The sequence below is a fragment of the Haliotis asinina genome, chromosome 9, assembly GCF_037392515.1.
Source record: "Haliotis asinina isolate JCU_RB_2024 chromosome 9, JCU_Hal_asi_v2, whole genome shotgun sequence".
Taxonomy (NCBI): Eukaryota; Metazoa; Mollusca; class Gastropoda; order Lepetellida; family Haliotidae; genus Haliotis; species Haliotis asinina.
Window position 1 is genome coordinate 8,765,346 of NC_090288.1, and position 16,762 is coordinate 8,782,107.

The following is a 16,762-nucleotide window of genomic DNA, read 5'->3' on the forward strand; positions in this document are numbered from 1 at the left end:
ACGTAGACCCTTTAAACATTAATGGATACAAACAAGTTCTACCTTCGAAAATAACCTGTAGATATTGTTGCAAGAAATATATAACTTGCATACAATCAGTGAGAAATATATCATGAGTACAATTTAAAAATTGCACAATGAGCAAACCGCGGTGGCAAGTGGGTTAGATGGCTGACTTTGTGTGCTGGTTATTATATGCCAAACTCTGAGTCTGTGAATTCAAATCCCAGATGGGACTCGACCAAACAAGAGTACTAGAATCTGTACTTTACTAAGAATACGTAATCCCAGATACAAGATATCTTACATTTGACCACATTCTGTATGTCAGTATGTATTCATGTTTGAAAGGGCAGAACGGTCTGTATATTTTACATCTGATAAGGCGCCAGGCTAGCAATCCAGCGAGTCTGAAGGTGCCGGAATCCAGCCCTCCTGTGAAGGCTCTTTCAGTGTTGCTTCAACCCCTAGTGTACACTTTGCAACCCTGTACACTTTAAAGACCAACGACTCCTTTGGTTGATGACCAGATGGTGGTCACACGAATACGTACAAACGCCTAGTTGCAGGTGCTGCGACGTGCAGTAAACTTGGACTTGGCTACATGTTCCAGTTTGTCCAGCTGTGAATGGGTACCTCGTATGGATATAATTAACTCAGTGCGCTTAGTTGGCTGCAATAGTTGTATGATCCGCAAGGAGCTGAGATTGAAAATACGATGTGCCGTTGTGACGGACATTCAATGATCGAGGGGAAAACAAAGCGACTTTGAGCAGCTAACTGGATATTGGCGCTATATAAATATTAGCATATTAATAATAATGACTGTGCATCTTCATCTCTCTGATCTACCTGGGCCTTTATTCTCGAAACGTTCGTAACCCCAAGAATTCTTAACTTTGATCGTAGCCAATGTGTTAAGAATGGGCTTAAGAAGTTCGTAGGGCTACGAACGTTTCGAGAATAGCTAGCCTGACACTTACTTTTGCTACTTTATTGATGAACTAATGCATGATGAACTAATGCATGATGAACTAATGCATGATGAACTAATGCATGATGAACTAATGCATGATGAACTAATGCATGATGAACTAAACATGTGAGTGTTAGTTCCTGACGACATCGGCGGAAGTGATACACGTTAAGTCCGTAAACCAATTAATCTGATTGCTGGTCCACCTTCGCACTGCTTATCATCATTCGTTTCAATTATTATGCTAGAACAATTTCACCTCACAGTATTAAGAGCATTATTGACCATATCCAGTGGTCTTTCAGGCAATATTCATAGTGAATTAATTCGTAAGTCCTCTGCCCCTTCGCAAACCATGGATTGATAATAAATGTATACAAGCGTGAGATGAATACACAATGTCCCTTTAGAATGTGGTCAAATGTGACTGTATCACATTTGTAATTACACTTTCGTAGTGACATAAACATTCTAATCGCGTACATCAAAGTCACTGACACAAGATTAAATAATTTAGTTAAAAGAAATCAATCAAACGTTATGGTAAAAATGATGGAGATATACCAAGTCCACCATTCCTTTTCATCTACAAATATGTTACTGAATTTAAAAAAGGAAATCAGCACTTAAAAGGAAAAGTAAAAGCTCAGATAGGTTTGGCTTTACCACCATTTGTATCACTCCTTCATGACAGAGTGTCTCTATTACATCACCGAAGTGTGGAGGAGATCAGATTTTTCCAATCAATTACTGGCTGATACCTTCTACAAGAGTAGTTTAAGAGTAACATAGTGGCCATTGATGTGGTCCTGAGGAACTGCGGAACTCCAGTTGCCAATATGATCTCTATTAACACGGAAGCAGTATCTGTCATGTGTCGTTGTAATGATCTAACCGTTAATTATCGATTTCTGAAAAATATCGATTTCTAAGATAAACAACACCTAAACCAGATGTATAACAATATTCAGTATGAAATCAATCATCAAGTACACACTACACAATGACCAGTACAGGGAAATCAGTATAATACAAATCAATACAAATTACTCCACGGCAATTACAATAGAGTGGAAGTGCAAAATGACTAAGTCAATGCTAATGTACTGCTAAAAGTCACTTCAACATTATTGTTGTGCTTTTATGTTAAGTAACTGTACGTCAAACGAACCAGGAGTGTTTCAGCATTACAGCGTTTGTTGTCAAAATGAGTCGGAATGAGAGTGATGTCGCTTTAGAGCTTTCCATATGAGGATCGTTTCGCTTTTGCGACAGGACTTCAACTCAGCAAGCCGAGTTCAAGCACAAAATAGCAAAGCCATGGTGTTTAGTATGAAAAAAGAACAATGGATAAATGCGAAAGGTATCAATCGATATTGTCCGTTTATTCATAACAAATAATCTCGATGTCACCACAATTTGACCTGTGTCCTATTCGGACAAAAAGGGCAATTAGTAATCATTTACTTGTGTTACAAATGACAGTGATAATGAACAATATGTAATGTTTGAACTAAGCCATCCAAATTGTGCTCTGTTGTTGGCTGTGAAAGGTCACATGATCTGTTTACGATGCCTCATCATCGAGGTCCCTCGTGCTAAACACGCATTATGTCGTAAATCATATCATATCATATCATATCATATCATCGTCATCATCATCATCATCACCATCATTGTCATCGTCATCAAGATCCAGAGTGTGATACACGTATCATATCATATCATATCATCATCATCATCATCATCATCATCATCATCATCATCATCATCATCATCGAATTCCCGTGAGTGAAATTCGTAAGTGGTGATTAATGTCGTGAAGCGTACATAAAATCTCCATGTCATGACGGTGGATAAAACTAGTTGGGAAATGAGCCGGGTCAGATAATGCTCACTGCAGCATGCGCTACGCCGCACAGTGGTAAACAAAGAAAATCATAAACCTCGTGATCCAATTCAACATTTCAACCACGCTCGACCTATAAAGAGGAAAAGCTGACAGAAATCAGAAAACAGAAAGTTTCAGCCGGAATGGATGTAAACTTCTTGTATAAAACTGTTGGAAGACAGAGAGCAACGATTACGAATGTCCCTGTTCTTAAATGTGGAAAAAATACTGGATCAACGCCACGTGACATCTGTAGAATTTTGGGGAAATACCTCTCAGATTTAGCTCAACCACATGAGTCAGAGGAATTTGATTCTGACTTTAAAGATCATATATCTAAACGGGTTATTGATATGAAAACCTCCCATCACGACTATGTCGAAGTTCTGGGAAAGGAATTCTCTTTCAGTGAGGTGAAAGATGTCATTGCATTTCTGAATAATAACAAATGTCCTGACAGAACAACAAATGAACACATCATCTTTGCAGGTGACTTTATCATCTCTCACCTATGCAGACTATTCAGTGCTATCACTATCTCTCAGTATGTCCCAAAGGAATATAGACTCGGTATGGTTATACCAATATCTAAGGGCGAAAAAGACAAAAGTGACCCACGGAACTTCACAGGTATCACCTTAACGTCTTGTCTCGGCTTTTTGAAAAACTACTTCCGAAAAGAATCGCACTTAAGTTAGCAAAATCAAGGCCAGATTTTCCCGATAAATTTCAATTATGTCTGTATTCACACTCATGGAAAGTATTCACTTTTATATGCATAGAGACTCTGCTGTTTTCTCTTGACAACGAAAAAGCCTTTGACAGAATCTGGTACTGCGGATTATTTTATGAATTACATGGAACTGCTATACTAACAGCGAATCCTTTGTTTGTTACCACGGTGAGAGATCAGACACATATTGTGTCAAGCAAGGTGTTGGTAAAAAAAGTGGGTGAGTGAGTTTAATTTTACGCCGCACTCAGCAATATTTCAGCTATATGGCTGCAGTCTGTAAATAATCGAGTCTGGACCAGACAATCCAGTGATCAACAGCATGAGCATCGATCTGCACAACTGGGAACCGATGACATTTGTCAGCCAAGTCAGTGAGTCTGACCACCCGATCCCGTTAGTCGCCTCTTGCGACAAACATAGTCGCCTATTATGACAAGCATGGGCTGCTGAAGGCCTATTCTAACCCGGACGCTCACGAGTCTGGTCTGGTTATTTCAGCTTTGTTCTTCCATATTTTTATAAATGACCATATCACATCTTTCAGAGAAGCCATTTGTGGTATTTGTGTATGCGGTATGCATGTTCCTGCAGTCTTACTTGCTGACGATACCACCCTTGTTAGTGCATCACCTAAAATTTTACAGTTACGAGTAGACTTCGTTTCATCACATGCCTAAATGGCGTCTGACCTACAACCCAACTTCAATACCGCCTTGGTGATACGCCCACCCCTCCATTTTGAATCAACTACATATGGAGGTGCTCTCCTAACTGACAATCTCTCAACAAAAACAACAACTGGCAGATATTGTCTGAAAGCAAGACAGAGTATACATTCCCTAAGATCAGTGGGACTTTATCACTCCCAATTCCACCCCTTCATATGTGTCAAAATCTGGCTGAGAATGATACAAGTCTCTATGGGTGTGAAATATTACCTAACATTAGAGGTCATCAATCCGATGCACTTGAACTTACACAACTACATTTTGCTTGATAAAAGATCACCCACAGACTCTACTATTGCAAATTTGGGATTGTGGACGCTTACTGGTTATATCGACAAATGTAAACTCATTCTATGCAAAATATCTTGTAATAATTTTGCAAAAAACATATTTTGTGCAGCAATGACCACATCTACAAAAAACCCTTCAATCTGTGATGATCTACTATCAGTATTGCATACATGTGTACACATATGTACACATGGAAACATATTTTAAAGGGGTGTATTCCCCCAAAGTACGAATGGCGAAACTTTGTAAGTACATCTGTACATAGCTACAAAGAATACAGATAGATTAAGCAAACCTCAATTACTACAAGCATGACGCTATATGCACGGGTCCATTGCAAGTAAAAGTATCACATTCTCTGGCAATTAGCATACTTACATCTATATATGTTATAAACATGCCCTCCAAATAAATATGTCCTGAAATCTCATCACGTGGCAAAATGTCTAAAGAATGGAACCTGTGTAACAAATATACGTATGATTAAGATTTTCATACACTCGCACATTGCGAACAACTTCACACTGAGAGAAACGATTTCTTTTTCATTTATGATTCACATTCTTGAAGTGGAAAACTATGTTGCCATTGAATCACAGGGTGAACTCGATATTCTCTCTTTTCTATCTGGAGGTGAAAATGATAAAATAGATCAAGAGACATTGGAAACAATTATTTTATAATTTATTTTATACATTTGCCGAATACGACGACACCCGCTACAATGCTACACTGATTGACCTCTGCTGATCTCTAATGGTGGGTGTCCATTCTTTGAAGTTTCTTGAAGAAATTAACTGTATACATGTAAATGTATATTCTTATGTAAACTGTAGCTTTAGGTAATTATCTTGATTAAAATAATTGTATATACATGTATATCAATTTTGTACCTTTGCCCCCTTTCCTGTATTTACACTTATATGAAATGTTTGATCTTCGGTTGATAATCTGCAATTAAAAAGGAATCTCTCTCTCACTATATTTTCCTTGGCAATGCCTCCTAATAGTATTCGACGAGAACTAGGGATATTCATACTCTTAAAAAAGTTAAGGGAACTTGCAATTTCAATTTGGATATGAAGTATAAGTGTTAATAAACCTTTCAAAGACAGATATCATATGAATGCACCGCCACTTTATCACGAACCCTAAACACATGGATTGCTCGTGCAGTAGCCGTACACACGTGCATGGGGTGTCATTCTTGATGGTTTTCTAACGTTCCATTAAACAGCGTCGTTTGATATGATCCCTCCCGCATAAGTTACTGTACCTTCAAACCCATCAAATCTACCTTTCAGTTGTGTCAATCATCCCCTTACAGAGATTGTTCCAAAATATACCCAAGCTTGTACCACGACTTGGACCTGGAATCAAGTTCCATATTACAGATGCTGACATACACTGTGATACCTCCATACCGTATTTCCTTATTGGCAAAAACCAAAGTATATAATATCAACTCGTAATGTAATTCATAAATGGTGATTGGGTGTTTTCTCTGTATTGGTTAACACTTCCACAGTTCCCTGGTGTAAGATCTGCTGGGAAGTAATGCAGGAGGCAGAAATACCGTAAGACCCCATGGTCAACGGTAAGGTGGACGAGTGGCTGGTTTCTGACGAGTGATCGTAGAGTTATCCCTCTTCCATGGATTACGAGCGCGCGTGTTGAGAAAGCGCTACCCCCCCCCCACCCCCCACCCCCACCCCCCCCCACCCCACGGCTATGACAGAGAACATACTTGAGTACCTTGACACTGCGGAGCATTAAAGAGTATATTGAGAAGTTCACCCCTCAAATCACTCATTCGCCCCCGTCGATCTGTTATTCCATCGTTAGCATTAAATGTCTCAATACCAATACTGAATTATCTCAAGGCTGCGTCTGTCAAATAGTTACTTGTACCATTTATGACTACTTGTTAGATCTGATCTTTATTTTTACTTGAAGCTGTTCAACAAACTGACTGCCAAATCTCTTCCTGAGATTGTGAACTATTCCTATCCTACCATAGTACATTAAAACATACAGTAAGAACAATATTTGTGACAAATGCAGTTTTTGCTTTGTGCGCTATGATTAAGTTCAGGGTAACTGGAGTTTCAGACTTTTTACACCACAACCCCTTATGGCAATCTTATGGCAATCTTATGACAATCTTAGGGCAAACATTATCCCTTAATCGACTGGCTTATGTCACTAATGTGTTCCTACAGCTGTATCTGGATCCTTTGTTCAAAGAGTCATGATAATGTTTGAAATCTGAAATCTCTCCAGGAAGACTTCAAGGAAAGGTACATGGCCCTTTCTCCAAGAAGAGCTTTACAGCGTTTAAGGTCTCAGTAAAATTTTAAAGTCCTTGTAGATCCTCAAACGTACACAACATACCCTAAATGACTGTTAATCAACATTGTGAGTTAAGTAACACATATTTTAAAGAATCCTTTCTTGCTATTCAGTTTCAATTATTATTGGTAATGTCATCCAGAGTGAATATTACCATAACAATATTGATCAGCTGATGTGTAAGATAACACGCAGCGACTACAAGGTTGAGGAATGTATTCACGTACAGGGCGATTAACCTACAGTCGAATGTCATAATTACAGTTTTCATCTACCCTCGAACTGATGGGCTTGAAATACTGATTTGCTGCACGTTATTGCCAAGTTGTGTGAAACCAAGTAATACTGAAATACAATTCGGAGCCTAATGAATATTTCAAGTAAATCAATTCTAGGAGAGACGGAAACGCAACCTTCTCGAATACAGCGTGTCCCTGAAGCATCTTTTCAGGATGGTTGGGTCTGGCGGCTTTGCATTCAGTTGGTAGTAATGAAGTCAACACAAGCAGCCACAGACTATGCAAGGGCATGTAAAACATGTCTACTATCCCCACAGTCATAACATACATAAACATGGGAAATATGGATTTTATGGCTGTGAGGGTATTGAGCTCTTTCTGACACAATCCATTACATGGGTACACTGCAGTTGCTTTCGTAACAACACCAGCAACTAAATTTATTTGACTGTGTTTGTACCTGATACCTGGGTGCGTAATTAATTTCCAGATTATACTCCTCACAAAAAGTCAAGCAACACGAGTCTCATTACATTTTTATTTATTGAAATTGAAAAATCATGGAATGATGCAAGAGAATGGTGAAATGTGTACAAACGATTAACAAAATGAAATTATATTGAGCAATAATGGACTTACAAATCATCAAAAGCATGTACCCGTGAAAACGCAGTGCAAAATATGTTGCATTGATGGAGCAAAATGTTAACAGTACGGTTCACTTCAGTTTTGGACAGTGAAGCAGTGTTCGGTGACCACCATGAGCACAAATGCAAGACTCTCACGTCTTTGCATTGACCAAATGAGCCTTAAACGTACTGTTGTGTTTTGCAATTCTCGATGTAACGCCTGTTCAAGGTCATCCAGCGTCTGAGGGTGAACATGGAGACCGTAAACACGACTTCCGATAATGTCCCAGGCATGTTCAATCCGATTAAGATCAGATGGTTTTGCATGTCAGTCTATATTCTCTGATGTTATTGATCTATGCAACATCATTAACAGCTCTTTCTCGGGCATTATCATCCATAAAAATTGAGTCAGCACCCGTCTGTTGTATCAGAGTAATGGTTACAGGTAGGTTTACACCGATCAGGGTTCAAGTGTGGAGAGTGGAGCACATTCATTCCACATATTTTTATATGTTATTCCTGAGGGTGGTTATGTTCGGATGATGTTGTCAATGTTAATCAATGAAACAGTCAGGGAAGGTTATGTATTTACCCTTCCACTAATATACCGCAAAATTGCTATCGAGATTGATAAAGAGAGTACACTGAAAATGCATGTAGCTTTATTTTTTTGTTGTTAGTATATATATGACGCTTAATTACACGAGTATATACACTGAAGCGAAGCGATGCAAGGTATCATTAATGGATGTTGTGCTGTTCAAACAAATGAGTGTAAACGATGTTCGATCATATCATGTTTCTCAAGTAATTTAACGAACTAAAAAAGACAAGATCATTACTGAGTATTGATCACATAAACGAAAATCGTGTGCCAACAGCTTGTGACTGATTGGTCTGTGTGAAGTTCTCATCTGGACGAGGAGGGTGCGGCGATACAGGGCAGCTAGGACTGTATAATCAACAAGGTACATATTTTCGGAATGTGTAGAACGCATTACTTACTTTTTCTCATTTGGATCAGTATTGATACTATACGTACCAATGTTGAAGTATTTGACAGGTACTTTGGCTATCATATTCTAAGCGGGATGTTGGAGTCTATTCCCTGTCAGCCATCTGACAACTACTGCACAGTGGCAAAATGTAGCGGTCACTGTCGCTGCAATGCTGCTTGTGTTGTCATCAACTTCAACACCGTCACGGGCGTGTGCCAGCTCCATGACGCCAGCGTTCTGAACAACAACGCCACCGTGGAGGGGAACGTGACCGACTGGGTTATCCTGGAACCGCAGAATGGTAGGTGTTTGTGAATACAGTGAAGTCCTAACCATTTCAGAGTTCCATCTGATGTGTTTGTGTCAGGTGCCACTATTTGATATGTTTGCAAACAACTGGAACTGTGATGACTTGATGGTGATTCGTAAATACAAGGCAATTGCGTATAGTGGCGGATATTCTTAATGATTGTGAGCGTTTTTCTTTGAGTTATTTTTGTCTGAGGGAGGGGCTGTGATGGTGGTGCGTGTGTGCGCTTGGCGGAAGACGAACTATCGTGGTTAGGTAACTGACGTATCTAGAATTTTTTTTCTAACAGTTGTTTTCACCTCTGAACGTTGACACATCGATTTCCAAAATGAAAGTCATATGTTAACTTGCAACCGACACGGGCAGAAGTAATAATCTGTATGTGAAGTTGGTAAATTACCATACAGCATTAATTTAGGTTTAAAAGTACTTGTACTTTTAGAATAAAAAGGTGTAGACAATGGATGAATAAGCGGAAGCGGCAATACATAAAGAACCCTGGAATTTGTATCAGTTCAGTCACGAAACTGTGTAAGTGTTGACAGCTTGAAGGTGTCCGCTTTAAACTCTTCATTGCATACTCGTGTTGGAATCTCGCAGGATATTGGTATTTCAAAGTAGATATAAAAATACAGATAACAAGAAAATATGATTTAAGGCAATTGTAAACGCCTCGATACGCTCTCTCGCCTCTCTCAGAATGGAAGAGATGGTATATAGCTCGTATTTTATATCGTCTTGTCCAAATAGTGATATTGGTTTCACCTTTCCACACTCGTTTTAAATTGTAACTTTGATATTCGAGTTGTTTTACTGTCCTTTGACGACAGGTTTTTATGATATACATATATTCCATTTCAGTGTTAAATGGTCCCGTCACGATATGGCTGAAATATTACCGATGTGACGTGAAATATTAACACACTCACTTATTCAGAATGGAAGACCCAGTCATGTATGAACAAACTGTCCCATCCACAGCTTCTACAATGATGGAGTGGGTCCCGCTCATGTACTCAACGAGGGAAGAGAACTGTTTAATAAAAAACCTGTCTAGAAGAGTCCGCTTGCTGCTCTTGTTTGTTGTTCAGTTGCAGCCAAAACAACGCTTGGTTTCCTTTTACATGTTGTTCGATCATATCCTCGCAACTGGCGATCATTCGCACAACTTTACTCGACCTGTTGTACCTTCTCTTGAACATTGTTTGCATGATAAATCATGACTGCAAAGTTAACATACCTCTAGCAAACGCATTTCTCCTCTTCTAAGATTTACCTGAATTTAAAAAGTAAAAACCACCACCACCGCCAACAACAACAGAAAAACTATGAATTTCCGTTTAGATAATAGGGAAAATTACAATTAGTTCACTTCATGAGCTACATTCTGTGCATGGGCAGGCTCATGATTTTGCTACAGATCTAGAAGCTGATAACTGGTGTAACACAAATTCAGATTTATGTTTGGGCACCTTTTTTCATTTGGGCGTCGGGGACTTTTCCTTCTTCGATGCGTGAAGCATGCGTGTAGGGTGTCATCGTATGACGTGGATCTAGACAATCAGTTGTCCGACTTTCATTCTGTGGAAGCCGCGGTGGCAAAGTACAAGATCTAGACAATCAGTTGCTAGATTTCCACTAAAGCCGAATAACAAAAAATTATGTTTGACTTCAAGAACGTCTGGTATCATCTGGTAATTGTTTGTGATTCTTGAACACATGTTGCTTTGGGAATCCAGCAATCGGCTTTGGATTGAGATTTGAAATTGCCATTGATAGAGTTACTATGGTGCAGGAAACTTGATGTTTCGTGAGATAGCTGATCTGAAGGAGATATGCCATAGATTTACTATGAGAAGTATTCATCATTCAGGATTCCTAAAGAGTAAATAATCTATGTGCAACACACAGGATCTGACGTCCTTTTGCTGAAGAGTGTAAGACGTCCCCTTACTGGCAAAATTTTCTGAGAGTTTTACTGAAAGATATGTGATCTACAGTATGATGTATGACATAATTTATGACTTCGTTTTACTGAAGGATATTTCATGGAACAGTACTGTAAGGTGCATGACATAATGCATGGCATGGCTTTACTGCAGGATACGTCTTGGAATTTCACTTCATGGTGCCTGGCATAATGTATGACATGGCTTTACTGCAGGATACATCTTGGAATTTCACTTCATGGTGCCTGGCATAATGTATGACATTGCTTTACTGCAGGATACATCTTGGAATTTCACTTTAGGGTGTATGATGTAACGTGTGACGTGGTTTTACTCCAGCATGCATTAAGCAGATTTCCTGCATCAAACATGTGACAGTTTTACTCTCGAATGTATAACTGTTTAACTGTAAGGCTACTGATATAACTAAGTTGTAGGAACCACGCGGACGATGTAGTACTTCTTGTAACTACTGTATCGAGTATTCGAGAGTTCCTATGTGGGGTAAATAATTTTTTTAAAAAAAAGATTCAAACTGGTTATAGATAACGATATGGTAAACGAGGTACATATAACTGGGTCACTGCAGAAGAGGAACACAAAGAAAGAGTGTTTACCAGCACAGCCTGCTCTGGTAATGGCGAATGACAAGGTGTGAATTCAAGCTCTTAAATGTGTCTCTCGCCCCACAATCACATCAATGTTAGCATGGCATGCAATAACTTGGTTATGTTCCAGGTGCTCCAAAGTTTGGAGAGTGGACTGTCGTATTCAGAGCAACTGCTGGCATCAACCAACCAGCTCTTGAAGAATACATGAACTCCACTCGTCGCGACGACCAGTACACCATCGTCAACAACGTCCCCGCGGGCTGCTTGTCGCTCAACGGTTCAATTCCGTGTGACCGTCACTACAGAACCAGACATTTGGAGACGTGGGATCACTGGGGCGTTTCACAGGTGAGATGTGTGTTGATTGCATTGTCGTAATGTCACAGATGAGGTACGTGTGGAGTTCATGATCGTAGTTTCACATGTGAGATGTGTGTGGATTGCATGATCTTAGTTTCACAGATGTTATTTTTAATATATTCAAAAGTGTATTGCATGATTGTTTTACCATGGGTGATATGTTCAAGTGTGGATTGTATGACCGTAGTTTCACTTGTAATATATTCAAGTGTGGATTGTATGATCGTTATTTCAGAAGTACTATAGTCAAATGTGGATTGTGTGGTCGTTCTTTCACAGGTACTATAGTCAAGTGTGGGTTGTATGGTCGGTATTTCACAGGTAGTATAGTCATGTGTGGATTGTATGGTCGGTATTGCACAGGTAGTATAGTCATGTGTGGATTGTATGGTCGGTATTGCACAGGTAGTATAGTCAAGTGTGGATTGTATGGTCGGTATTTCACAGGTAGTATGGTCATGTGTGGATTGCAAGATCGTTGTTTCACAAGTGATATACATATGCTGCCATGGTTAGTAAGGAAAAGTAATTTTCGCTGTGTAATCATAAAAAATATATATGTCTTATGTGTATACACCTCTACATACCCATGTGTATATCTATGGGCCTAGGAGATGAGAGTTTGTTTTGCCATGACAACAGAATACGTATTTGTTCTTATTATTGATAAATTATTCATTTGCACGTGCTCTGTTTGTTTGAACGTAAAGATCAAATCATCAAATATAAAGAACAGTCCAGAGTAAACATCGGGTACATTTGTTTAACTTGTTCACATCTATAGTTATAATCTCAGATAATCCAGTGATACTTTAATCCCACTCCGTCGACTGTATCTTACCTACTAGTGAGTGAGTGAACTTTTAGTCCGCATCAATAACACTGCGGACTTACCTACCAACACACTAACAGATACTGTTAATAGCACAAGATAATTAAGACATCTCGGATCATTTAGGAAAAGCCTTACAGAGAATGATGTTTCACGAAATTTCCAATCACCGGAGGGGTTGTTGGATAACCAGGTGGTTCAGGCGTTTACTCGTCACGTCAAAGATCTGGATTCGAACCCATTTCTAGAGTCTCCTCACTCACTCACTCACTCCAAAAACGGTTTTGTATCCAGAATCATATAAACATGATTTCATTCTGACAAAATTCTATCTCAGGTTTTACTGGGTCTCTACAAAGATGGCGACATGGTTGGCAACGTAACGTTTGATTGCAACGGATGCAGCTTCACTTCCTGGTTTCATTACAATCACGTGATAGCATCCTCGTGGAACGATTTGACAGCACCAAATACAACCTACAACATCTTTGGCATTGAAGGGTAATAAACAATTTCAACATTTTAAGTTATGTACTGTACACAGGATATGAATTATTGAGGAAAATATGGCATGCATTGACGTAAAAATTACAAAATTTGTATAAAGGCACTACAAACCTATGGTAAATAACATAACCATCGAATAACCATTTCTTGTTTGCTTCAATTATATCTACCATCAGATATTGGTGTATGCTTTCCTTTGACTTTACTTAATATCCCTTTCAGAAATATTACCTACTAATTTAAAATTTACATTTCCAACGCAAGTATTTCAGAACGACGTTTTGCTGTATATTCCTACATCGTTATCAAGCTACTTTTAAGTGATAGTGATCGTTGAAACGGGTGTAACTGATGCACAAAGGGAAAGTGTACCTTAAGTAGATGGGAATCATGTAACAAACGCGTGGGTTATTAAAAAAAACTTTCTAACCCGGATCCTCACAAGTCTGAGAGCAGCACACTGTTGGATATATTGTTTCCAAAAATTGCCAGACTACATTGTATGCTGCAAAGGTCCATGCTGTTTTAAGTGCTTCCAGATAACACATTAAATATTGCAATAAGCGCATAACTGGCCTCTCCAAAATCTTATCAGTAACAATATACTGTGATACGATATACGCTGCAGTATCCTTGATCAGGATTTGGGAAACATTTTAAAATTTCATATGAATCATGAATATTAGTAAACATCACACATGGCAGTTTTGAGAAAATATTTACAAAATGAAAAAGTATATCATGTTTCCAGTCAAATCTGATTAGTATTTGCGTAAATAGTGTTTATAGCCTAATTATTTCTTCTTATACCGATGGCATGTGGTACCCTTGGTGTTGGTTGAGTACAGATTAGTGGCCGTGAATGTAAATGACTTCCAAATGTCTTCATCAAGTCCTGATTCTTGATTGACTTGTCAAACTGGATTAGTTGGATAGTAAATTTTGTTGCTGATTGGTGATGGTTTATTTGCTGTCTGCCTTGGCTGTCGAGTTTGGAAGCCTTAACCGTTGTGACTCACTAACTTACTAACATGGTAAGACCTCTGGCGCTTGCACAAATGGACACAACATCATGCGACGTTCTGGCAGCATGTTAAGAATGAGTTATTAGCTGCAGACAAACACTTTCCAAAGGATTCGTGTTGTTAAAAAAATAAATAGTTTCTACTGTAAATGTACTTAGAGTCGCACAACGGTAATTTCACGTTATTGTGGAAATTGCCTCGTCTGCTATATGAAGATGAAAATAGAGTCACTTCGATGTCCACAAAAGTTGTCTTTCTCGATGTGGATATTGAAGTGTTTTGTCACTGTTGTTGAAAGGCAATGGAAAACATAATAGCGCTGAAATCTACAAACGTGTTTATATATAAATATACTAACACGTGGAAGCATCTTGTTTGTAGATATCGAACTCGGCATTTCGTCATTAACGACGTGTATGGCGGCTGTCCCAACGACCAGGGCTGGTTGATGGTGGTGGACCAAACTGGAGGTGATGGATGTCCATGGGAGAACGGCACTTCCAGCTTCCCTTACATCCTGACTACACGCACAGGAACAAGAACAAACTGGACCTACGGCAGTGAGTTTGTTTGTTTGTTTTGTTGGGGTTGTTTTGTTTAACACAGCAAAATACCAGCTTGGTTGTAAGGAAATATGAGTGTGAGTGAGAATACCGAACTACTGTTATGTCGAACTATAACTGGTAGACCCTTTGACCTTTTGTAACCGCATTGTACAATAACTTCCGGTTAATTTGAACCAATGCCGAGCAAACGGACGTTTATACTTTGAAAAGTGGAGTTGATTAGCGGATTGTCTAAACAAAGAGTCGCTAGAACAGGGTAAACCTTAGGAACAAAGACAGCTGTAATTGTTACTAGAATTTTGTCTGTATGGATTCGTGTTTCGGTTCAGCTGTTTCCCAGCTTCTGAGTGAAAGTGTACGTTCAGAAAAGGTGATCTTGGATTTGTCGTAACCGTGATTGCTCGCCACGTTCAAGGCCAGTTTCGATTCCCTGGCCCAGTGTGATGCTGCAGAAGAAAAGATAGAATTTTGGTCAAGCATGAACTGTTAAACCAAGGTTGTAAAGCATGCCTAGACACAGGTAAAAGATAGATGGGAAGGACAGTTGCATAAGTTCTTGTTACAGGTTGCACCGTGAGAACGCACCGTCAGGTATAATTTGACTTGCGACTGTCTGTGAACAATGTGTAATTATACATTAAACATCTGTAATATGGATTTGCGATTCATAAGTTAATTTTATCACTTTCATTTTGTTTCAGACCCTGTCGTTGTCGACGTGATGGCGATCATGGTGAAGTTGTAGACGTCCACATTAACAACCACCTTGACAAACCACTGTTGCCATGGTAAACGCCATCAAACTGACAAGCAATGTTTACATACATAGGACAATGCTTTAGTCTGTATCACATGTCAGTACAGATGAGTGTTTTTGAAGCATTGCCTATAATGGAGTTCCGTCATAAAGCTCGCAAATCATCTTCTTGCATGGCAGCCATAGTAAACTGAAAATTTCAACAAAACTTTACCTCTTCCCTCGAACTTGTGTGTGTTTATGTACGATTATGACTACGATGTTGTAATGACCTTTGGACATGCTAATCGTATTAAATCATTCACCTTGTTCGCGTGTTCCATCTGCTTATGTTGTCCAGCTGACACTCCATCACACATCTTAACGTTTCTTATACAGCTGCCATTGTATTTTTAAAGCCTTGTTGAACTAAATGTATAAACAATACCGTTGGAGAAAATAAACAATACCGTTTTGCATATTGTTAGCGTTATAGTGTCTAATTCAGGTCAACAATCCAACAATATTTCTAAAACCAAAAACTATGTAGCCAAGCGTCAGTTGTCTTGTCAGCCACCCTGTTCCTTTGTCACTTCCATAAAGAACCATGTATGGTGCTTTTGACTGTTCTTGGTTCCCCCCACGTACACACTTCACCCCTAGTTGTGTGTCATCCATTCAACTGAGTAAGTAACTGCTACTGTTTCTCTGCCCATTGTTGGTTCTTTGCCTGGCAATTGTTGTCAAGGACTGTATGTATATGCTCGCCTCTACATTGTCAAAGTGGAGTCCGGTATTCCAGTTCTACAATGTCTGTGTAGGGACGACCGTGAACACGATTATGTCACCTCATTCGTGTATTTTGTTTTTGTCATGTCTTGTGTAACCAACTAAAGAAATCTGAACTCTTCTATGCTTTCATCTTAATTCCGGCTAATTCCCAAGTCGGTCATTTACCACGCGTTGACGGTATTGTCGAGTTGCCTTGTACAACTCGGTATAAACAAACAGAAACATGTAAGT

General features: G+C 39.1%; 1 protein-coding gene across 1 annotated transcript; it reads left to right on the forward strand.

Annotated features, from left to right (window-relative positions):
* Window positions 1-8,280: 8,280 nt before the first annotated feature.
* LOC137296552 (uncharacterized) lies at window positions 8,281-16,125 on the forward strand. The gene is made up of 6 exons (XM_067828358.1): window positions 8,281-8,290; window positions 8,899-9,144; window positions 11,841-12,061; window positions 13,243-13,406; window positions 14,819-14,997; window positions 15,705-16,125. The coding sequence occupies exons 1-6, from the start codon at window positions 8,281-8,283 to the stop codon at window positions 15,746-15,748; spliced, it is 864 nt and encodes a 287-aa protein (XP_067684459.1). The 3' UTR covers window positions 15,749-16,125.
* The last annotated feature ends 637 nt before the right edge of the window (window positions 16,126-16,762 follow it).